This window comes from Mastigoproctus giganteus, chromosome 8 (genome assembly GCF_048544385.1).
Source record: "Mastigoproctus giganteus isolate SK-2022 chromosome 8, ASM4854438v1, whole genome shotgun sequence".
NCBI classification, from domain to species: domain Eukaryota; kingdom Metazoa; phylum Arthropoda; class Arachnida; order Uropygi; family Thelyphonidae; genus Mastigoproctus; species Mastigoproctus giganteus.
In genome coordinates, this window is record NC_143582.1 from 165,859,417 (window position 1) to 165,884,745 (window position 25,329).

General features: G+C 40.1%; 1 protein-coding gene across 2 annotated transcripts in view; it reads right to left on the minus strand.

The window, feature by feature from the left end:
* Positions 1 to 13,380: 13,380 nt before the first annotated feature.
* The window catches only part of LOC150081982 (major facilitator superfamily domain-containing protein 6-like), a 127,257-nt gene continuing 115,308 nt past the window's right edge, over positions 13,381 to 25,329 (minus strand). For both annotated transcript variants that reach the window (XM_090379879.1, XM_090379880.1), the window contains exons 4-5: positions 20,107 to 20,307; positions 13,381 to 13,635 (exon numbers count right to left, since the gene is read on the minus strand). In XM_090379879.1, coding sequence (XP_090236005.1) covers positions 13,580 to 13,635; positions 20,107 to 20,307 — 257 coding nt within the window. In that variant the 3' untranslated portion in view covers positions 13,381 to 13,579. The remainder of the gene's footprint in view (positions 13,636 to 20,106; positions 20,308 to 25,329) is intronic.

Genomic DNA, 25,329 nt, shown 5'->3' on the forward strand with positions numbered 1-25,329 from the left:
GATTTTGGGTTTTTTATTTTGGGAATAGGTTTTACAAAATAGCTTTTCCACAGCTTCGGGAAGTTCTCCTCCATCAAAATTCTCTGGAATATGTGTACTAGTACATCGATGATGTAACAGCTACAGATTTTGATCATAAATAGTGGGAAATTATTTGGCCCAATTGTTGCTTTATTTGGGAGTCTGTTGATTGCACTTTTTAAGTTGTCTCTGCTAATACCGATTTCCTTTAGACGTTCATTGTTAGTGACAATCCGATTACTATTGATAGATTCATTAAACCTCTTGATTACATCTTGTATCCTGTTACTGTTTGCTTCGCTGTCAATTTTGTTTTCCTTGAGGGGTGTTCCGAAAGTGGCTTCTTTCCATTCCATAAAGGATGTCTCAGTCATTTTATGCACAAGGCTTTTTTTGCTGACAATTCTTTTGCCTTTTTTTAGTTTTGCTTTAGCCATATCTATGTGTGCCTGTTTCTTCCCCTTCATGAAACGTGCTCTTTCAAGTTTGTACCGGGTGTGGTCCTCTGGATGCCCAGTTCTTTTCCATTTCCTGAACAATTTTTGTTTATTTTTGAGGATTACTTTCAACTGGGAGTTGAACCAGGGCTTTGCCCTGTCTGATAATTTTATTTCCTTAGATGCTCCTTCTTCAGCCATATGCATGAGTGATTGTGAGAGCGCTGATAAGGCATCATCAGTGCCCAAAAGGTATAGGTTTTGCCAATTATATGCCATCAGATGTTTCAGAATGACGTCACTTTTAATATATTTTGATGAGAAAATTATCTTTGTTTCACTTTTTGGATACGAACCAGTTTGACGGATGGTCCGGATTCTTTACACGTGAGTGGTTGGTGATCCGAAGTGAATTTCATGTAGTTATTCCTCAACTTTATATCTGGGGTATTGTAGTATATGAGATCCAGGCACTGAGTTCCTCTTGTTGCTGGTGTTTTCAGTTGGATCATGTTTAAAGCTTTCATTTTATCGTCCAACTCGCTTTTTGTCTCCCGATGTTTTGGTAGTGGCATATTTAGGTCCCCCATTATGATTGTGTCTATGTTCGTGCTCAGGTTTGAGGTGAGCCACGTAAGAAACTCTGCTCTGTTTTCTTTAGTGTGCTCCGGTGGTAGGTATATTACGCATAATTGCAGTCTCCTCATTTCCGTACCAAAAGTGGCAATGACAGCCTCGAAATTTTTCGATTGCGCCTCGAGTTCGTTGACTACTGAAAATTCTTTCTTGAAAAGAATCATTACACCGCCTCCTCTTTTACTCTCTCTTCCATTTGCAATACAATTGTAACCGGAGGAGTGTGCAAGGGCGTCCAGGTGTCTGTTATTATGGAGCCATGTTTCAACTAAGCATATGCAATCATTCTCCGAGTTGAGTAGTAAGGTTTGTAGTGCGTGAAGCTTATTCGATATGCTTCTTACATTTTGCAAGAAGATAATAATCTGGTTCGATTCTTTTGCGACAGTTAAATTGACTGTTGATTGCTATTGGGCTCTTCGTAGATTCGCTGTGCTGTTCCTAATCGTGGGCCTCCCAGACCTTTCTCTGTATGTCTTCACTAGCGTTCCTACTGGCCAGATATTTCTGTCCAAGAGCCGTCCTTCACTATTTAGTGGGCAGGAGAGTATGAAAGAGGAATATGCAGGATGTCTTGTGCGTATTTGCTTGACCTCTACGTCAATCCCTAATCCTCTGTCGCACATTTCTTTAATAAGATCTGGACCTGTCTGCGGGTTGAGTCTTGAGATAAATATTTTTCCTCTGGTTTGTACAGAGGATATGTTAAATCTATCGGCAAGCCTCTTACTGTGTCCTGCGACACGTTTCATTGTGGTCTCGGTTCTATTGTGCTCATCATTGATTTGATTTGTTTCTTGAACCTTATAGTCCGCGAGATTGTTCTCAAACATGGATTGATTTGTGCGGGAGGGTCTCAATGGGGCAGATTCACTCGTCTTGTTTTGCTGCGGTGCCTTCGGGGGAATGGCCGCAATCTGCGCAAAGGTAGGTTGTCTAATAAACCCAGTGTTTATTTCAGTCGTCATTGTGCTCTGGGGGTTGTCATGGGTTGATAGGGAGAGGGGACTAGCTTTGGCGGGGTCTATTCTTGTTTCTGGCCTAGTCGTGTAGTTTTTCTCAGTGGAGATTTCAGATCCTGACACTCTTAGATGCAGTAGTGACTCGCCTCCCTCATTTCTAAACTTATTATTCTTCTCATCCCTTGCTTTTCCCTTCGTATCCCTCTGTAATTTGGATGTCTGCGTATGCTGATCTGTCCGTGCCTTATCCGCATCCTTGTATTGTTCCCTATTTTCCTGTTTCTTCATAGCTAGTACTGCAATATCAATTCTTCTATCTGTTAGTTGTAACTGCGCTAGTAGTGTGTTCAGTTTTTCTTCTAATAACTTTTGATTTCTACTGATTTTAATGTTTTGCTCCTTTAGCTCATTGTTCTCCTCTTGGATCTCCCGTAGGGCCCTGTACATTGGAGAGAGGAGCTCTGTTAAGTAATATTCATGATTGCTCGTGTAGGGTTCCGAGCCGCAGTGTTGGTTTTCTCCAGTTCCATTGGAATGAGGGCTTTCTGCAACACACTGTACAACGAGGTTTGAAATTTTTTCAGTGTCTTCGGTTCCGCTGAGAAGTCTCCGATGTTTGCAGTCATCTGGACACGTCGCGCCCAAGGATTTCCGTTATCGAGTCATCAATGACATTTATTGGTTCTTCGGGTGTTCCAGAGCAGATACCTTGAGAGGAGTCCGTAGGCTCGCGATCGCTGCAGGCGTCATCGCCCGACTCGCCTTCGCTGTGAATACCTTCACAACTAGTTGCCATAATATTGCACTACCTCAAATAAGTAACACTTCACCATAGGAGAAGATGTTGTTGTTATTTGGTTTTTTAGGTGCATTAGCAACTAAGGCCATATTGCTCCGGGGATATGCGGTGGTCATTTCCTGACCTTTCCGCATCCTCCGTATTTGGTGGACACGGGCTGGAACCCCGGTCTAATCAAGAAGCATGTGCTAAGCACTGCTGCTCCTGCCCACCTGGCTACGGAGGCGTCATAGGAGAAGACTATTGTTACTTATTCTCGGTGGATAACACCACCCATACGGCACCGTTCATTGATGGTATCCGCTGAGAATAAGTAACAATAGTCTTTTCCTATGGCGAAGTGTTACTAATTTGAGGTAGTGCAACATCATGGCAACTCGTTGTGAGGGTATTCACAATATGAGATATACTTAATGATGCCAATTTATAACTACTTAAGTAGTTGGCTATGTACTGAAATTATACAATTGCTAACGTACATTAAATCAATTGAACACAATTAAAAATTAATTTAACGAAAAAACGAAGGAAGAAAAATTTCGTTTAGTGCTTTTGTGAGTTCGGGGCTGCCACGAGTAGAAGAAAAGGGATCATTTGTTCTCTTTTTGCTTCTGGCTGTATATCTCTTAATTTGTCTATGAGTATATCATTCGGCAGTGCTTTTTTCACTCGGTTACTGTAAAAAAAACGTTTTCCACGTCCTACAGTACCGGTAAACCTCTGTAACATTCAATAAAATTCAGAATCGCCTTCTTTTTCTTTGTAGACTCCGTGATGAAAGCTGGGTGCGAACTGAGCAAACTCTGCATTTCCTTGATATAACTGCGCATTTAACTGCGTGAATCACGACTTGTTTGCTCAGTTCTACGAACTGCGCTATTCCCTGCTTAAAATGCACAAGTTACTCAGTTTTTCCTTCAGTTATGATGTCAGACAGTTAAACTGCGCATTTTAACTCAGCGTTTATATGCGTTTTAAGGAATGTCTCTAGATTCTGGAGCGTGTTGGATATGGTGTAGTCGGCGTACTCACATAAGAGGCTACCTCCATTTTTATGGTCTGCTTAACTGCTGCTGCTGGTCTTCATAATATTTGCTCCTCTGAAACTTCGCCACTCTGCGAAAGATTTCCAAGCACTCTTCTGTGCCAGCTGAACTTCCATACAACTTGCGCTCTCATACTCATGCGTGTCAAATTCTTATTCTAATACTACTCTGGCACTGCATTTATCTCTTCAATCTTAAGCCAAGTTTTCTTAGCAGACTTTACTTCTTTCTTCTTCCGCGTACAGTGCGCAGCCGTGGTCATGCGATTTTTCACTAAAACTTCACCCTTTTGCTCCATCACTCTATACTCACTACTGCTTATCTCAACTCCCCAGTCCTTTCATCACTACTCTATTTCTCTTTCACTTGAAACTCTGTTCATTTCCATAATTCCTCCCTCTGCCACATGTCGGCCAAATAAATTATTCCTACAATTTATTTATTTTTTCTTTTCTTTCATTTGCTAATTCTATTTTCTCAATTCTCACATTATCTTCCTGGACCCTTTCCTACGGAAATACCGAGTGTTTTCTCTCTTTCTGTCACCAGCTAGGCGAACTCGTCAGCGACACCTTTCATCCGTCATTTAGATGCTTCACGACTGTCCTCCCGCAACTCTAGAATAAAGGTTCCCCATTGGAGATCTCCCTGTCTACCAGATTTCCACTCTCTCATAGGGTAGTAGTGTTTTTTTTTTTTTTTGCATCTTTACGTTATGATCCGAAATTGTTCGGTCTCTCATCTCGTTTTTACTATTTTACTGATATTCCCTGTCAGAGACTTGGCAATTTGTAATCTCCTTTCTTTGTTCTTCTCTTCCTTAAAATCTCTCCACCTCATTGTGTCAAATTCATCTGTTGTCTCTACCATTCTCCCAACTCCACTAACCACTTGAAGCTCTTTGACTTCCTCTCTTTGCAACTTGACTTTCTCCAGTCCAACTTTCCTATTAGTGAGGTAATTTTCCTTGGTGATTTTAATGTTCACAACTACATCTGGCTTCCGTTTTCTAGTCACACTGACTCAGCTGGTTGAGATGCTGAGGCTTTTGCAATTGCTAATGACCTTGCACAGATTGTTCATTTACCTACAAGAATACTGGACAATCCTAACCATACAGCCAATACGCTTGATCTTTTTCTCACAAACAACCCTTCTAAGTACACGGTCGAAGTGAGTGGTCCTTTAGGCACCTCAGATCACAACTTGATGATTGTCTTTATTTCACGGCTATTCCCAATCTCGTGTTGTTTGGCATTACGAGAATGCAAAATGGGATGACCTGCGAGATTTCTTTTCTTCTTTTCCTTTGTTGGATTGTTGTTGTTTGTTTTTTGGTTTTTAGGAGCATTAGCAACTAAGGCCGTATTGCTCCGGGGATATGCCGTGGTCGTTTACTTACCTTTCCGCATCCTCCGTATTTGGTGGTCACGGGCTCGAACCCCGGTCTAATCAAGAAGCCTGTGCTACGCAATGCTGCTCCTGCCGACCTGGCTACGGAAGCGCCCCTTGGTTGGATTACTGTTTCAAAACTTCTGATGTCAACGATTGCTCAGTTCGTGTCAGTGAAATTATTCTTGTAGGAATGGAATCCTTTATTCCACACTCCATTTTAAAATCTCGTCCTTTATCTAAACCTTGGTTTCCAATAAATGCGCTAAGGCTGTTCAAGAGAAGAACGTTCCATATCGTCATTGGCTTGTTTCCAATTGTTCAGTTTCATTTTCTGCCTACACCAAAGCGCGCAACAATTGAAAAGCAGTTATTAATCAGTCCAAACTAGATTTTGAATAGGCTAAAAGTAGAAAACTTGTTTCTTGCCCTAATGGTAGCCGACCATTCTGGCCGCAACTTTTTCCCATCTTTGCTCCCACCTCTGTCAAAACCAGATGATTCTGTTGTCACTTCAGCCAAGCATAAAGCTGACCTATTAGCATCCCCTTTTTCTTTCAAGTCATGTATTAATGATCTTGGTAAAACACCTCCCACCATTCCCAACACACTCCATTCAATGCCTTCTGTGGTCTTCCGTCAAAAGGATGTCAGAAGGATTTTGACAAATCTTGATGCTAAGAAAGCTCCAGGTCCTGATGGTGTTTCTCCTCTTGTTCTCAAAACCTGTGCTCCTGAACTTACTCCTGTTCTTTACCGCTTTTTTTTCGCTTTCCTATTCCAAATAGGTGTTTTTCCTTCTGCTTGGAAATTTGCTCATATCCAGCCAGTTCCTAAAAAGAGTGACAAATCCCTCCCATCCAATTATTGTTCCATTGCTATTACTTCTACTCTTTCTAAAGTAATGGAGAAATCATTTAACCGCCAACTCTTAAACTACCTAGAAACCTTCCGTCTGATTAACGATCGCCAGTATGGATTCCGTCAGTGTCGATGCACTGGTGATATTCTGCCTTATGTTACCCATTTATGGACAAATTCAATGGAAACGTTAGGTGAAATTCAAGCAGTTGCTCTTGACATCTCAAAAGCTTTTGATCGTGTTTGGCATAAAGGTTTTCTAAATAAGTTTCCATCTTATGGTTTGTCAACTGTTTTTTGTAATTGGTTATCCAGTTTTCTCTCTGATCGCTCACTGAGGGTGATGGAGGATGGCTCTCTGTCTTCTAACTCCTCCACTAATTCTGGTGGCCCCCAAGGTTGAGTTCTTTCCCGCACTCTTTTCCTCTTGTATATTTATGACCTTCTTCCATTGATTGGAAATCCTATCCATAGTTTTTCCGATGATAGCACATTGCATTCCACTTTCTATTTTGAGAAACCTTGCCCTGCTCAATCAACATCAACTTCTTGAATATCTGCTACCAATTCCTTAAATGCCGATCTCCAGTGGGGAAAAGACAACTTAGTTGATTTCAATCCTTCTAAAACTCAGTCTTGTCTTATATCTCGTCAAAAGGATTCTTCTGCTCCTATGCTTACCTTTGGTGACACTCCGATTTCTAGGCAAAATGATATATTTATCTATTGGGGATTACCCTGACTTCTAATCTCTCTCTCTTGGCACAAGCACATTACAAATATTGCTTCCTCTGCATCTAAAAAACTTGGTTTTCTCTTTCGATCTCGGCGTTACTTTTCTTCCAAACAGCTGTTCACTCTGTATAAATCGCAAATCCGCCCTACCATGGAATACTGTTCCCACATTTGGTGCGGCTCCCCCCAAAACCTCTCTCAGGCTTCTAGATTCCATTCAGAAGAGGGCAGTTAGGTTAATTAATCATTCATCTCTAACAGAGTCTCTCCACCCGCTGTCTCATAGACGTACTGTTTCTGTTGCATGCCTTTCCTTCATGTACTGCCATGGGCACTGTTCTTCTGAATTGGCTTCTATAATTCCCGCTCTCTCTTTCAAAACAGTCCGAAAACGTGCCGCCACATCCACCATCCATTTACTGTACAACTTAAAACTCACAGAACCAAGTTTTCATCTTCCTCGTTTATTCATTTAACTGTTGTTTTCTGGAACAACCTTCCTTCCTACGTTTTACGTGAAAATTTCAGTCTACAGAAGTTCAAGTCTAATATCAACAAATATCTTCTTTCGTTTTCTCAACCTCCAACCCAAGCACTATAGGTTCTAATACCTCTCGTGTTTGGGGTTTTCACAAAAAAAATAAATAAAATAATAATAAAAATAAAAAATAACGACCACTATGCGTACTAACACCATAACGACCACTATGCGAAATAACACCAGATGTGGTTGTCTTTCCTGCAGCCATATGCTTAGGAGCATGCTCTGATTGTTACTTTATGCAGTGATAAGAACATAAGAATATACAAACTGTAATTTGCATTAAAAATATGCTAACATTTCTGTCAAAATTAAACTAAAATAAAATTTAATTAAAATAATTTTTATTATTTTTTTTAATCAAATGGATTAAATTGGCCTTAGTCGGACAATGAATAACCTCTTATAAGGATATGATTGGGTTTAATATGAATGCGGACAGTAATTTCATGATTCATGCAGCAACTGATTTCCCAACGGATGGATGCATCCGCAGTTCACAATTTTGTCTTATGATTCTACAAGGAGAGGGAGAGAAATCGGTTTAGAAATAGACTTATGAGTAGACTTAAGTAGACCTACAAACGTTTGATATTTAAATATATTATTCCAAACAACGTAGTGGAATATTGTAATTATCTTCAAACTGATTCCAAGAGTTTTTGTTTCGACAGAAAATAGGACGTCAGAGCTCTAGCAAATACTGTTATATCAATTTATCCAACTCTATAGATTTCCCGTTGATTTTTTTTTTTTCCAGCGACTCTTCCATTTGTTACTTAGGAGCATGTTACATTGAACAAACTTTCTCTCAGTGTCACCAGATTATCTAAATATTGAACTGTCAGTATTTGAAGAGACATTTCTCTGACAACCTATATATGTATTGATAATTTGTTATTTTGGGCATTTTTTGTTATTATGTAAATGATATATTAAATAACTGAAAAATTTTTAGAGAATGAACATCTTTATAGCAAAATTGCTACCTGGGGTGAAAATCCTGTACGAAAATGATTAAAAAATAAATAAATTCATTTATCCCTGCACTTGAAGAAAGGTGGGTGTCTCAATAATTGCTTTATATCAATGAGAGGTTAGGGCTGATAACATGAAAATATTTCAATAACTGCTGCTTTCTGTGTTGAAGTTTTTAACTGCTCTATGTAAGGAAATGATATGAAATTTCAACTTACCTCTTGATTGGGTGGGCTCATTCTGTCCATGTGTGTAGGAAAATAGCACCATAAACTGTATAAAATATGTCCATCGTCTCGTCTCCATTTTGCATTTCCACTAAAACAAAACTGATATGGACTAGAATGAACTCAAGACGGCCTACACGAGCAGGTGTGAGTGAGGCTTATCTCCACTTGATAACAGCTAAGGTGTTTGCCATGCCATTTGTGCAGGCGAATTCCCATTATTGTTACAAGGGGTGTAGCTGAAGGTTCGACAGGCAAAGAGCAAATATAGAAAGGAAATACGCAATGATACTCAAATAAATAAAAAACAAGATAATTCTCTAATGATTCATTTATGTCAAACAACAAAAAACAACGTTTGGAGTCACTTTTCAATACATTTTTGTTTAAAACAAGAATTTTTCAAATATTCTTATTGTATTTAAGACGAAATTCTAATTAGAACTAATGGATCATAGTTATCACGGGTGCCATTTGAATCTTTCTTCAAGCTGGCTGGTTCGAAACAAAAGCATTCCTGTCAGGATATCTTAAGATGCTGTGCATCTAAAGTAAATTTTGTTTGGCTTGAACACCACAAACATAAGATCTCGTAGGTAGGTTGTAATTGTATAACCTGGGTGACGGCCATCTTGTCTCACGATGGTGATAAAAGTTATTTTTGGAAGGGGAGAGAACACACACACACACAGATTTGTTTTTATATGCCCAAAATAACTGTACATCGTAACTGCAGTTGAAGTAATGAATCGTTTGTGTGAAGATGGTTCCACGCAGTGTAATCACCGGCATCGGAAATGAGGAGAGAGAGAGTGAGAGGAAGGACACTTCGCCTCCTTTGAATTTTAGACGATACTTTATATTACTTCATGTTATTTAGTTCTCAGAGAAGAGTGAAATTCTAGAGGTAAATTATTGTTATATCCGCTATTAAAGAAACGTTGAGACAAAATTAAGGCAAAGGAAAACATCCACGATGATTAAAGACTTATAGTTGGAAAAATACCGGTACTTGTTACAATATAATATTTAAAAAGTTTAGGAAAGCTTTACTGATAATGGTCGCAAGAGAATTATTTGGAAATTTTATACTGGCTAACTCAGCCTTGTTTAAAATAACCTCCGGAAGTTTGTAGTTTAGCGAAGGGATTCTTTCTATAAAGTAGAGAGACTCATCAGTTAAATACTACGGAAGACTTTGTCTGACTGATTTTCTTTTGGGGAACTCAAAGTAATATTAAACAGATGATGTATCCTAGTATTTCTGTACTGTTCGTTGGTTGAGCTTCTCCGCACCTTGGCCTTCCTTAACACTCCTTTTCAAAATGCATAGATAGTCTAAATGTAAAATTTTAAATATATTAATGAGGTCAGGTGGATTTTTATTTCGATGTGCATTTTTGATTGTGTTACAATTTGGAGGAATATGACCATAGAAAAATTACAGCAAGTATAGTCTCATTATTGTTCACTCTATACCGTTCATATAATTTTTTTCCTCTAGGCCCGTTTCCCTAATGTATTTGTGCACGTTTGCTCATTGACGCGATCCTATTCATTAATTATACACCCCCCCCATCCTCCCGCGATACTTTGAGAAATATGGCCTTATGTGGCAGTACCTGCATTCTGGGCATTTATATCCGAGATACACAACTTGCAGATTTTTTTTTAAATCGTGAAGTTACTGTGAATTTTACATAAAATGTACAGTATTAAAATGTTAAAATATTGACATGAAGATTGCCTGGTGCACTGCGTCAATATTGTGCAGTATGCATTTCAGTGGGATACTGGCACATAAAAAACGTTAGGTACAATTGCGTGCACATTTTATTTACCTTGCATTTACTTTTTCTGTCTCCCGTTTATGTTTTTACGCTTATTGATATCCCAAAAAAGGTTTAAGGTGTATTTGGATAAGTTTTCGCTTTAGAAACTTCGAAATAAAACTATTCCCTTATCTCATTTCTGAGAGGCCGCTTGTTTTGTAATGTGTACATTCACCTTGGAAATTGCAACTGACATAGAATAAATGGCGAACTTTGTTCCAGCCATAGCTATCACACGCAGGTAGTGTTATCTGTGGCGACTTGAGGGCCTGGTATCTAATGCTATTGACAAGCGTCTTTGAGCATGTTTCATAAGTGAAGTGGATGCCCCACCTTGTACTGTATCACTTTGTTACTTTAGCGTGATTAAATATTCTGTATTGACCTAAGTTTTCATGATTTCCTGGAAAGATTGACGTGAAAAGGGATGAAACACCACGGAAATAGTGTTAGTTGGGTTTTGGATGACGCAGAAACGACTAGAGTTATAATGCGCCTAGTCACTACTGGAAGTAGTGCATTGATACTTGTCGTTACTTGTCTCATTCATTGGTTATTCAAGCGACTATGTAAATAAGTACTGTAAACATTTATTTGTTATATTCACTATTTGAGTGACGTGAGCATTCTCATTACAGTGACTTAAAATGGTTTTGGTGTCTGGCGAATTATATGTATCCTTTGCTAATTCTATATGATGAGTTCAATGATATTCCATTTTACTCCATCACGTACAAATTTTTTTCAAAACACCATATACTATTTTTTATTCTTTATATTCTACTCAACAAAAAAATACTTATAACAATGTATGCTGGCGATTTAGCACTCGTGTGTTAACACAGTTCGTATAATCATAGTCTTCCCCACGCTCAGTGGTAAAGACCTGAGTTCGAGTCCCGTCGATGACGCGAGGAATTTTTATGGATCTCTTTTCACAGCGTGGCTAAGTTAGTAACTTAGAAACAACGAATAAACTACAGAATACACGCAGTTTACAGATATTATACACAGCTCAATATTGTTTGTTTGCTGATACGCCTAAAACACTAACAACAACAAGAGCCGGTGATTTCAAAATTTTGTTTGTCTCACGCTCAGTCTCAATCTTTAGAAAATAATGGAAAAATAATTGTTTAAAAATAATACAAAGCCACTTTTCATAATTTCGTTTCTCATTTAACACTCAGAAATCAATACATTATTATTATTATTTTGCTCATATCATTTCTCCCTGATTGGGGATTCCAAGCCGTGACGGGTATTGCTACCAAGTACACAGGGTAGTTGTTATGTCTGATGTTTATATTGGTGTTCAGGATTGTGACTTTCTGGAGTTCCTTGTAGGCGTTCTCTGGCAGGCGTATTGCTGCTAGGCTCCTGTGCAGGGTCTTTGGCACCATGTAGGTAGTTGACACGATGATCGGGATGGTCGTTACTTCTTCCATATGTATGCGACGTCAGTGTACTTTCTCATCTTTTACTCGTAGGTTTTCTGGAGGTTGCCAGGATCGCTATATCGATCAAATAGGTAATCTTTTCCTTCTTGTGGATGAGGGTTATGTCCGGTCTATTGTGCGGGATTATGGCGCGGTCCCAGTACAGCTTGTGTTTCGTACTCGTAATATGGCACACTTTCTTTGAGCAACTGATATGTCCTCGCTTGCTTCTGATATACTATCCTGGTCGTGTTTCGGAGTGCACACCGTCAGGTTCTCAATGGCTTTCGCCTATTTCTCGATGAGGTCTGTCAATCTCCTTCCTCCTTCTTTCCGAGCTATGGTTAATCTCTCTCTTCGGGTGGTGTTGGCGGCTCTTGGTCATTATTGTCCTTATCTTTCTCGTAATCTCCTCCATGTCGGTGTTAGTCCATTCTATGATGCCGAAGGAGTATGTGAGCACTGGGACTGCATAGATGTTTATGGCTTAAATTTTATAGGTGAACGGTAATCCGCAGTTAACAAACCCTTTAGGAAAATTAGCAAGTCGCAGTTAACAGGAAACTTATTATGAATTTTGCGGTTTTTTTTCTTTTTTTTTGAGTATGCCGAAGACTTTACTAAAAAAAATTAACAGGAGTCCTTCCTGTTAATATCATTTAAATGACTTCTCATGAATAAATTATTTAAAAAAAAAAAAACATTCTCATGTCTTTATGTCATGAGAAGTTTTTTTACCATACAAATAATTAACAAAAATTAATTCAGGGTCCAGAAAAATATTCACCTACCATAATATATTTTTAAAGTCGTTATAAAACATTCGTCTATTATCTAATTTCTACATATACAGTGTATTACTCTTACATAACAGCATGTGTGTAATTGCAATGCATTGATAATTTCAAACTTAGTAATAAATTAATCATCTTATATTCATTTAATACAAGTATTTAAGTGCATACTAATTCCTTATAACTTGGTGTCCTGCTATACATTTATTTCTACGACATTTACAGAAACTGTAGTAGTACGTATTTTATGTTTTAGCTAATGTAAATAGATTTCATCGCTTAAGAAATTTCGTGATGAAGAGTTTTTCGTGGATATGAGAGAAATAGAGCTGTAAATAAAAAAAAAATGGAATAGTTAATACATGTTTTGTAAAGTTTACCCTGAGGAAACATTAAAAATCTTTTAGATTTGTTATATGACAATAGTTCATTATAGCTTTAAAGAAAGGAATGCTATATTTATTCCCTCATTATGCAAGGAGCCTTACGCAAGGCGGCACAGTTTTCGTTAATTTTTTTTATGAACTACAAGACTGTCAGGCACGGTTCTCATGAACAAGCATTGTCCAGTAACTCGTGTTCACTGTGCAACAGTCGATTTAGCCCATTGTGGTATGGATTAGTCATCTATCACGCAGTGATTTGTTTTTAAAACAGAACACTTTATTTAACTGCCCCATTCGTCTATTTGCAGACCTAACTCGCATAGGTTTGCTGCATACACTCTATCCAACTTAAGTAAAAAATGGTGTGGCCATTGCATTGACAGTTTACGTATTTAAGGCTGAGGAGAAGATGCGTTCTGGTGTGACAGAATGGTAAGTTTGGTGCAACTTGATTTCCTCAAATCATGATACAGTACTTCTGTTTTCCTTGCATCTAGGGAATCTGGCTTGGCTTCTGCAAAGGATTTGCTTCTTCATTTGATACTTTTTCTAAAGAATAAAATAAAATTTATTTTAAATGATAATTTCGTTAAATCCTAATTTTTCACATAAATGTTTGCTAATTTATACAAGTTTTGAATATTACTTTTTTTTTTTTTTTTATGAAAACTTCAAACATGAGAGGTATTAGAACTTAGTAGTACTTAGTACCGTGCATGGCTTGAGGGTTGAGAAGATGAAAGAACCTACTTGTTGACATTAGACATGAATTTCTGTAGATTGTAATTTTCAGCCAATATGAAGGAAGGTTATTCCAGAAAATGGAAGCTGATGGAATACACTGATTAACCAAAACATTATGACCAGCGAGTCGTTTTGCAAATCGAAGCAACTGCAGGTGAACTACGGCGCGTGCGCAGGATGGGACACGGAATAAAAAACTCCTGATACTGAGCTCCTTTAATCAGTGTTACTCTTGTTCTTCAGATGGGAAAAGCAGCGGACTTCAGCGAGTTTGACAAAGGCCAAATTGTAATGGCCACTCGACTGGGTCAGAGTATATCCGAAACGGCACGGCTGGTGGGAAGCTCACGGTTAGCCATGGTTAGTACCTACCGAAAGTGTTCCGAGGAGGGGAAACCCACGAACCGACGGCGAGGTGTCGGACGACCACGGCTCATCGATGCTCGAGGTGGGCGAAGGCTCTCCCGGATGGTACGTGGCAACAGAAGGGCGACTGTGGCGAAACTAGCCGGTAATTGGAATGCTGGTGGCAGGAGTAATGTGTCACAACACACAGTACATCGAACCCTGCAGAAAATGGGGCTGCTTAGCTCCAGGCCGCTCTGAGTGCCCATGCTAACCACGGTTCGCCGGCGACAGCACCTACAATGGGCACGCGAACATCGAAACTGGAACATGAGTGATTGGAAGAAGATCGTCTGGTTCGGTGAATCACGTTTCCTGATGCACCATGTGGACGGCCGGGTACATGTACGTTATTTACCTGGGGAAGTGATGATGCCTGGATGCACCATGGGATGAAAACAAGCCGGTGGCAGTAGTGTCATGCTTTGTGCGATGCTCTCCTGCGATACCCTGGGTCTAGTCATCCATATGCCGGGCCTTCTGACGTCTACCACCTATCTAAACGTCATTCGTCTACGTGGGTAGCACAGTGGTATCGTCACCGTCCTCCCCACACCGGTATGAGGTATGAGGTATATTGAGGGTCTAGCGGCTCCTGGGATTTCTCCCATCTCCGCGAATGTTCTATGTATCGGTGACAGTACCCTGTCAAAGCCAGAGATTTAGAAGTGTGTGGGACATGAGTAGTGTTATATGTTGTGCCCATTGTTTATCCGGCTTATTGGCCGCCAGGTCCCTAATGGGACCCGACGTTGCCCATACCTCGCCACGTGGAGGCTAGCCGGGTGTTACCATTGAGTCAATTGTACTCTGGCAGGTCCTGCCACTTACTTTCCTGGGATTTTAGTGGCTAGGGCCTAAAATAAAATTGGAACGACCGCGGTTGATTTTAATTCACTTACATTAAAGCGCTAATATGGGGTTTGAGGCTGAAGGCCTGTTTCTGAAGTGCCTAAAAGGTTGGGCGAAAATTTTTTTGGTGTATTTACTATACACTGTGCAAGAGAAAGTGCTGGGAGGGGAGAGTGAAGGCTGGGGGGTGAAATAGGAAGAAGAGGGTCGATAGGGTAGGTGACCCCCCAATTATTCAGTGAGGCATGCCCATGCCCCACCAGAAGGAAGGAATGGTGTGGCAGGGAAGAGAGGAGACAGCAAGCCGTCACCTCCCTCCCCTGCCGGGTGTGGGAGTAAAAGAATTGCACTGCACAAGAGAGTGCAGAGCCTTGAGCCAATATGGCTCCGTTGAGGCAGCAACTTGGAGTTTCTCTATCTTCGTCGGTCTTCTCTGTCATTGGTAGCTTTTGGTATCCAGATTTGTCCTCAGCTATGAACACTGGTCAGGTCCGTTGTTAGTCTGTTAGCAATGGCTGTGGTTCTCTTCATCATGGGAAGATCCGCATCTCCATGGGGTTATTCTTGCGATCGCTGGTTTTAGATGTTTAGTAGTGAGCAGGTTCCTGAGGGAGGTTCTCCTTGAGTCCTCTCCACGCGTGTTCTGTGTCTCTTTTTATTTATTTATTTATTTTATTTTATTATTTTTTATTTTTGTTTTACGCCTACCAAATAGTTCTTGGGCATATTCCTTTAGCTCCCTATTCCTCTAGTGAGTCCAATAGATGTGATTCCAAGTTCTTGGGGAGGTAGTGTATTGCAGTGATCAGTCTGCACCTGAGGTCCTCATAATGGGTGCAATCATACATAATGTGCTCCCAGCACTCAAGCTCCCCACAGGCACAGCTCGGATCCACCTCAATCCCCAGCGCTGCCAGCTTGGCTTTAAAGGCCCCGTGATCAGTCAATAAATAGGTGGTGTATAAGCCAGGTTGAAATCAAGTTGGGGGACGGGGGTACATCCTGTCGATGTTCGGAATGAATTTCCTGGTGATATTTCCCTTATTTGAGTTGGCCCAGCGCTCCTGCCAAACTTGCATCAGGTGTTTTTGCAGTCTTGTCTTTTCATTTTTTTGTGGTGCATTAACGTCCAAAAGACCCCAGTTCGAATCCCGTAAATGATGCGAGGAACTTTAATGGGCTTTTTTCACTCCGTGGCTGAGTCAGTCGGTCGCAGGCGTAGATAACAAGGTTTTTCCTCCAGAAACTGGAAACAGACAAATCGACCATAGAACACACGCAATAAACAGACATAAGACACAGCACGGCAGATGAATTTAATTATTCGGGTGGCCTAAATATAATAGTGTGGTTTATTTAAACATCATTGCTAACCAGGTACACCCTTTCATGGCAACGGTCTTCCCCTCTGGCGTTGCCGTCTTTCAGCAGGATAATGTGCCATGCCACACCGCCTGGATTGTTCGAGATTGGTTCGCGGAACATGAGGAAGAATTCCAGGTATTGCTCTGGCCTCCAAATTCCGCAGACATTAATCCCATTGAGCATCTGTGGTTTGTGTTGGAACGGCAACTACGATCTGCGGCGTCTCAACCACGGACCTTACAGGAGTTGAAAGATCTGCTGGTTACGTGTTGGTACCAGATACCACAAGACACATTTAGAAATCTTGTAGCGTCCATGCCTCGTCGGGTACGAGCTGTTTTGGCTGCACGTGGAGGACCAACATCATATTAGGTAGGTGGTTATAATGTTTTGGCTCATCGGGGTAAATGAGGAAGAAGAAAGAATGGTTCTGTGAGTTTGAAGTTGGAAAGTAAAGAGATAGTGACTGGTTGCGGCACGTGTCTCACTGCTTTGGAACAGAGAGCGGGAATTATAAAAGTCAATTCAGAAGAAGTGCCCATGGTAGAATCTATAGAAAAGGTATGCAGCAGAAACAGAACGTCTATCAAACACAGTAGACCAGACAGGCGATATTAGCGATGAGTCATATTTAACCTAATTGACCTCTTTTTGAATGGAATCTAGAAGCTGGAAAGGTTTTGAGGGCACCCCCCCAGATGTGGGAACAATATTCGATGGTGGGGCGGATTTACAATTTGTACAAAGTGAACAGCTGTTTGGAAGAAAAGTGACGCCGAGAGCAAAAGAGAAAACCCAGTTCATTAGATGCAGAGGAAGCAATATTTGGAATGTGCTTATGCCAAGAGAGATTAGAAGTCAGGTTAATTTCTAATAGAGATCTTGCCTAGAAATCAGGGTGTCATCGAAGATAAGCATAGCAGCAGAAGAATTCTTTTTGTGAGATATAAGACACGACTTAGTTTTGAAGGACTGCAATCAAGTAAGTTATCTTTGCCCTACTGGTGATCAGCATTTAAGAAATTTGTAGTGTACATTCGAAAAGTTGTAGCTGTTTGTGCTGGGCAATATTTCTCAAACTGGAAGGTGGAATACAATGTGCTATCATCAGAAAAACTACGGATAGCATTTATGATCAGTCAGTGGAAGAAGGTCATTTATATACAAAAGGAAAAATAGTGGAAGAAAGAACTGAACCTTGGGGAACACCAGCATTAGTGAAGTTAGAAGACAGAGAAAAAAAACGGGATACCCATTTACAAAATCAATTGGAAAACCATAAGATGGAAGCTTATTTAGAATACCTTTACATCAAACACGATCAAAAGCCCTTGAAAAATGCTTGATTTTCACTAACTTTTCCATTGAATTGTCCATAGATGGGTAACATAGCCAGAATATCATCAGTCGATTGATACTGACTTAATCCATAGTGGCGATCGTTGATCAGATGGAAGGTTTCTACATAGTTTTAAGAGTTGGCAGTTAACTGAGTTCTTCCTTACTTTAGAAAGAGTAGAAGTAAGTGCAATGGGACGATAATTCAATGGGAGGGATTTTTCACCCTTTTTAGGAACGGGCTGGATATGAGCAAATTTCCAAGCGGAAGGAAAAGCAGCTATGGAATTAGAAAGTGAAAAAAGGCGATACACAGTAGGAGTAAGTTCAGGATCACAAATTTTGAGAACAAGTGGAGAAATACTATCAGGTCCAAGAGCTTTCTTAGCACCAAGGTTGTTCACAACCCTTCTGTCATCCTTTTGGTAGAAGAGCATAGGAGGCAATGAGCGGAGTGTACTGGGAATGGTAGGAAGCAGTTTACCAAGATCATCAATACACGCGTTGGAAAAAAAAAATTAAATAAATAAATTTTCTGTTTATACTCCGGCACGACAATCACGTCACTAGAGTTTCCAATAAATCGTCAATACAAATATTTATCGTATTTAGTAGTCACGGGCTTGAACCCCGCTCCACTCAAGGAACGCGTGCTATGCACTCTCGCTCCTGACCCCTGGGCTACGTCATGCCTGCAGGTTAGCTTTATTTTTGGCTGAAGTGGCAGTAGAATAATCTGGTGTTCACAGAGGTGGGAACAAGATGGGCAAAAGTTGCAGCCAATAGTTTTGGCAAGAGACCACAATGCTCGACTACCATTTTGATAAGAAACAGGTTTTCTACTCTTAGCCTTTTCGAAATCTTGTGTGGACTGCTTCATGACTGCTTTACAATTGTTGTGAGCTTTGGTGTAGGCAGAAAATGAACCTGGTGATTTGGATACAAGCCAATTACGATATGCAACGGTCTTATCTTGAACAGCCTTAGCACATATATTGGAAAACCAAGGTTTAGATAAAGAACAAGATTTTAGGCTGAAGTTGGTTTATGGTAAGGATTGTTATTGTTACAAAAATACCGAAGGGTAGCATACCTTTTTGTGTTTTGATACTGTTTATATTAACCTGAGTTCTGGTGTTGTCTGCATTAACCTTGCGATCTACGACTCTACAGTTCTGTATTTAAATTAGTGAGCCTGTCAACCTGTGGTTATAGCAACAAACAAAACAAAACGTAAAAATCATTCATATAAAATTTCATGTACTGACACAGAAAAACCCTTGTCATTTCGTGTATATAAGTGATCAAATCTCTTTTTAGACAGGACTGACTAAATGTCTTTCATAGAAGTGATTATAAATATCATTTGATAAAATATCAGCTTAAATCATGTTCATAGAGTAATACTTAGTCTTAAATTTATTGATATTAGAATGTAATACTTTATAAAGAATTGTAGCACTTAGTAAAAGCTTTTACGATGTATTACGATAAGAGTTCCCAATTTAAATGTTAGGAATGCAATTTAGAAAATTTGTTGATGCAAATTTTTGTGCGACTTAAGGTAATCTAGTAATTGTATAAAATGCGTAGGCAATCTGTGAAAAAAAAAAAAAAAAAAAAATATATATATATATATATATATATATTTCTTACTGTTCGAGTCATTTTATACAATGTTTAGGCATTCTATACAATTCTTTGATTCTGCACTTTAACGTTAACATATATTTATATAAATAAGGGTTAGTATTGAATTCCATATTCGTATAATTTATGACTGATTTATTTCAGTTATTTGTATTATATGCGAATAATTAATCCTTTTATCGTAAAAAAATAACATATTACCTTTTATTATTCTTAATTTATTTATATGATATAACTGATATTTAAAATTATATATTACTAAATATTATATAATGTCTGTTTGTTTAATTATGTTGTATATCTTTGATATCTTAGTTAAGTTATTTGCTCAGCACATTATAATTTGTTTCAAACTATTATGTGAAAACAATTAAAATAAAATTATATAAAGTAAAATAGGATAATATATGAAATGTAAAAATAAAATTAATATATATACGCGGTTAGCGATGTGTCAATATACAGAGAAGGGATGCAACTTATCATTAATTATCAAAAACAGTTTGAACAATTCACTTAAATGACAAAATTGCATCATATAAATAAAACATTAATATTAATAAAATAATATGGGCATGAAATTGACTCCAAGATTTAAATTTTATGAATTATTTCTAAGTAAACTGACATATTGATGATCTTATACGTTGCATGACAGACACTTACCAGAAATGCTGCTGCATATTTCTTTTGTTGGAACTTCCGGTTGCTTATCTATTTTCTCTTCAGATTTTCTAAACCAGAAATAATTTAAGATGAAATACACAGTACCCATAATGAGGGAGGACGATCCCATTACTTGAAATGCTATTTTGGCTCCATATTTGCTCATTACGATCCCTCCCACGAAACTGCCTGATCCTGGACCTGGAAGAGAAACAGAAATGTACTTAAAAAATACTGGGGTTAATGACCTACATAATTTAACACAGTGGTTTCCAGACTTATTGCAATTGCTCCCCTCCTCACAAAAAAGCATGCTATCGTGCTATCAGACCATACTTTCTTAGAAATTACTTATTGAGTTCTGTAGAAATTATTTATGAGCATTTTTGACAGAGTCCAATCCTTGTCTCTCTCCCCTCTTTTTCCACGAATCATTTAAAAATAAATATTTATCAATTTCTTTGGGAAAGAAGACTGAAAAATCTGCTGGACAGTATCTTACATATTCACTCTGGCATGGAAATTTTAACTTTTTGTAAGGAGAGAAAAAACTTTTGATAATTTATTGAAGCTACGATGTTTGATGATTTTGACCATATATGTATTGGTGACAATATATATGGTCATAATATATTGTCACCCATTTTCACAACCTTCAGAACAGCGAATTGGTATCCTGGGACACAGGTAAATGTTTGTTTGGGTATACCCTTCTCTTTCTCTTTGTCCGGGTGTTTAGCATTTGGCTCAGCGCCTCTTTTTTCATGACCCCCGCACACATGTAAGTGGACAAACGCCTTTGCGAAAAACACGAAGAATTCTGCTCTCATGCTGAACGTTGCCACATTGAACACCAGCTACCCTTTTGCCACTCAAAGACGAAACAATCAGGTCATACAGCTCCGGCGCAGTGTACACCTAGTTGGCTTTTCATTAGCAAACATGTACTTAATACCTCGTGGGGGCCAACTTTTGCGTGTAATACAGCCCGTACACGTCTTGGCATGGACTGCACAAGGTGTTGCAGGGTATCCTATACATTGCACAAAGTCCAATAGTGCCCGCACATTGTCAGGCAGATGGTTGTAGAATCGAATGCCTTTTTCCAGTAGGTCTCAAAGATGCTCAATTGGGTTGCGATCGGTTGAGTTGGGCGGCCATGTGAGGACGGAGAATTCATTGTCATGTTCCTGAAACCAGTTAGCAACCTGTCGAGACTTCTGGCATGGCGTGTTGTCTTCTTGATAGACGGCGGAGTTGTCTGGATAAACTCATTATGAATGAGATATACTTGGTCGGCGACAATAGAAGGGCGGGCATTCCATTAACGGTAATCAGAGGACTCAAGCCATGCTACCACCTTTTGGCTGGTATACATCAATAGTGTATCCAGGTGCCATGATCTCATATTTATTTCTCTAAATATGGATACGTCAATCTGCATGATGAATTTTAAAACGAGATTTACGAGACCAGACAGATTTCCATATATTGGTGGTCCAGCGTTGGTGCTGACGTGTCCATGCAAGGTGCAGTTTCTTGTTTCTCACAGTGAGCATGGGTACCTTTGATGGCCGTCGACTGCCATAGCCTATACGAGCTAATGTCTGGCGCATAGGCTATGTAAACTCCCTCCTAAAAGTTTGGAATCACAGCATATGATAACAGTTTCCGTTATTTTTTTTTTTTTTAAATTAGCTATGAAAATGTAAGGTTTAATATAAGAAAATAAAAAAATTACACTCTGAAGCATTTTAAGATTTTTTTATTAAACATTAAAAAATTTACATCAGAAATATTTAAATGATTAATATTAACAACAATACTGATTTTTCATCAAAATATCCTCCATGAGACAATGACAAGGTATGGATACATATTGGTTTTTTTTTTTCACTGCCTTACACAGATTTGGCATTCTGGCGATTAATTTTATAAATGGAATGTCGTGACTAACATTATTTCAAGCAATCTGCAAGGTTCCCAGTAAATTTTGTGAAGATGGGCATATGAGACCCCCCCAAATAAAAATCCAAGGGATCACAATTAAATTAACAACAGAGTTAAAGTATCTTGGCATCATCCTGTACAAGAACTTATCTTTAATCCCCCACATTAACTACATCCGGGACAAAGTTAGAAGATATTCCTCTCTCTTTGCGAGAATAACTCGCAAAGATTGGGGCCTGAGAAAGAAGAAAGAAGACCCTCGCCCTCTACCATAAAACAGTCTTCTGCCAGTCATTCTATATGCATCGGGAGCCTGGTATCCAACAGCAATAAACGCAACAAACAGAAGAAAGTTAGAAACTACGCAACGATACATTCTGCTCACTATATCCAGAGCATGCAATACAGTCAGCACCCACGCACTCCACGTCCTCATGGGCGCCCTCCCTCTGGACTTGGAAGTCGTTCGTTGCGGACTCCTTTACCATCTCTCCAAAGGACAAACTGCCACTTGCCTGACCTTTACGATAGACGTCACAAATTACACCAAAACGGAAAAAAAAGGAGAATTACTTTGCACCTTCAACAAACACGATGGGAAAATTCACTAAAGGGTGCAATCACCAGAAAATTCGTGCCAAAAGTACACTCTGTATATCCAGTTTATCCGTACTGGCTCTCACCAGGACTATTAACCACTTATTTGCTCACTGGCCATTGTGCCATCAGACAGAAACTAGCAGACTTTGGGCTAAGCGATACACCCCTATGCCACTGTGGACAAACGGAAACGTGGGAGTATCTGATGCACCACTGTGATCTACATGACGACCTATGCTGCCGTCTAATTACAGAAACCCAGTCATGTTACTAACTCAGGAGAACCGTGTACTGGAAGAAGAACACATCTATAAGGCCTTAATCAATTTTGCGAAAGACCTCTTCGGCAGAAAAATGACCTTCCCTGTGCCGCAACCAAGGCAACAGCAAACAAGGTAACCCTCGTTTCCTCATCGGACCTAGAGAGCATTTTGTTCTCACGGATTTAAGACTCAACGACTGGAACTGACCACACCCCAAGAAACTAGAACACTGAAGAGACAGACCCAAAGACGAAACTTTTCTCGCGCTTGGAACTCACGGGCCAGAAAACTGGCGAAGATACCATCACATGGACACCCGGAAATGCCAGCCACCAAGAACGGAGCGGCTTCCCAGTAATCGCCTAAATGCTGACCTGACGTCATGAGACATAGCGTGATCTCCGTCACCGATCATGGAGAGACTACATTCCACAAATGGCAGTTGCACTGAAAGACAGATGGCGTTAGTGTCAGTACCTGCCAGGCATCACCACCTTTGAATTGTTGACCAGCTGCTGTGGTGCCATATTGGCGATCTGAGCAGGCTCCCTTGTGCTCACCACTTTCTTCCCACCCCAGCGAGGTGGGAGGCGACGTACTCCCTGTCTCCTCCCACTCTCCACTCCCCACTCCCTTCTTTTCCCTCTGGTGGGGCATGGGCATGCCCCACTGATTTTCGCTGGGGACGTCTCCTCTATTTACCCCCGTTTCTTCCTACCTTTCTCCCCCCAGTCTTCAGTTTCTCCCCTCTCTACCTGCAACTTAGCATACACCACCCCAAACGTCAAAATTTAGTCCAAACCAAAACTTTTTTGCCAAATATTCGACCACTTTTTATGCTCAGCGCCATCCCCTTGCTGTTTGTTTATTTGTTGTTTGGTTTTTAGGAACATTAGCAACTAAGGCCATATTGCTCTGGGAATATGCGGTGGTCATTCCCTGACCTTTCCGCATCCTCCGTATTTGGTGGTGACGGGCTCGAACCCCAGTCTAATCAAGAAGCATGTGCTACGCACTGTTGCTCCTTCCCACCTGGCTACAGAGGCGCCCCATCCCCTTGCAATTGAATTTAAACTGCGCGCGCGTGGGTTTTTTTAAGGTCCTAACCGCTAAAATCTTAGGAACCAGGTGGCATGACCTGTCAGAGTGAACTTAGAATATTGGGTACCTGGTCTGCCTCGACGGGGCGAAAGTGGGGCAACGTCGGGTCTCAGCAGAGGTCTGGCGGCTAAATGGCCAGAGGAACAACGGTACACAACACCACACTTAAACATTATCCACATACTTTTAAATATCTGGCCTTTCCAGCGTACTGTATCACCTGACAATGTAAACTACGCGAGATGGGCGAAACCCCTGGTGCCATTTTACCCCAAACACACTTTACACTTATACCTCACGCGGAGATGGGGGAACCCCTGGGGCCGTTATACAATGAACACTTTACACTTTTACCTCACTCTAAGTCCTGGCGGAAATTCTCCCTCTTGACCTGCAGGTAATTCGCACGCCTTTGCGGCTTGCAAAGGGATTCCTTTCCACCATCCTGGATTTCATTACAAACCCAGCAAACACCATAAAAGAAGAAAAAAGCGCCTTGCAGTCCACCTTCTTAACGCCTGGAAAAACAGATGGAATACCACCCCCAAAGGCTCCATCACTAAAAAATTCTTACCTCAAATACCCAGATCTACCCTAAAGCTCCAGCATGGTACAGCCCAGGTTTATGCACCACTTTCCTGATTAAAGGCCATGGATCCATAATTCCCAAACTTGCTTCTATGAACATCGTGGATGATCCTCGCTGTCTTTATGGTGAAAACGAAGACTGGGATTACCTATTATATGTTTGCCTGCTCTACGAGGACCTGCGAACGTTGCTCATAATAAAAATTCGTCTTGCCTTGAGGATTTGATTTGATTTGATTTGATTTTTTATGGCGCATCGGCAGCTAAGACCTTGCCTTGAGGAAATTAACATCTTCTGATCAATGAGGGAGACCAGTACCACGCTTTCTCTGCTTTCGCCCATGATCTATTCACCAGAAGAAGATCATTAGTACAGCGTCCTGGAATCAATGAACACTGATGTATACCCTTTTCTCGTATACTCAACATCACAGATTCGTCCAGATTCGACTGTCTTAACCGGACTGTGAACATCTTCACCTAGATTGTGACCACTTCTACCTACTGGACATGACACTCAGATGGCTTGAATTGTTTAACCCGTGTCTCTCTTGATACGTGACAGTTTTTCCACCCTCTAGAGGGCCCTTTTCTTCCACTTTCGGGTTAGGTCGGAGAAATCCCACCCAACCTGCAGAGGATGCCTTCCCTAACATCCTCTGTCGCTCTATCTATCCCTCCTTCCCTTTATTTCTCTCCGGGACATCCTGTACTCTGTCTT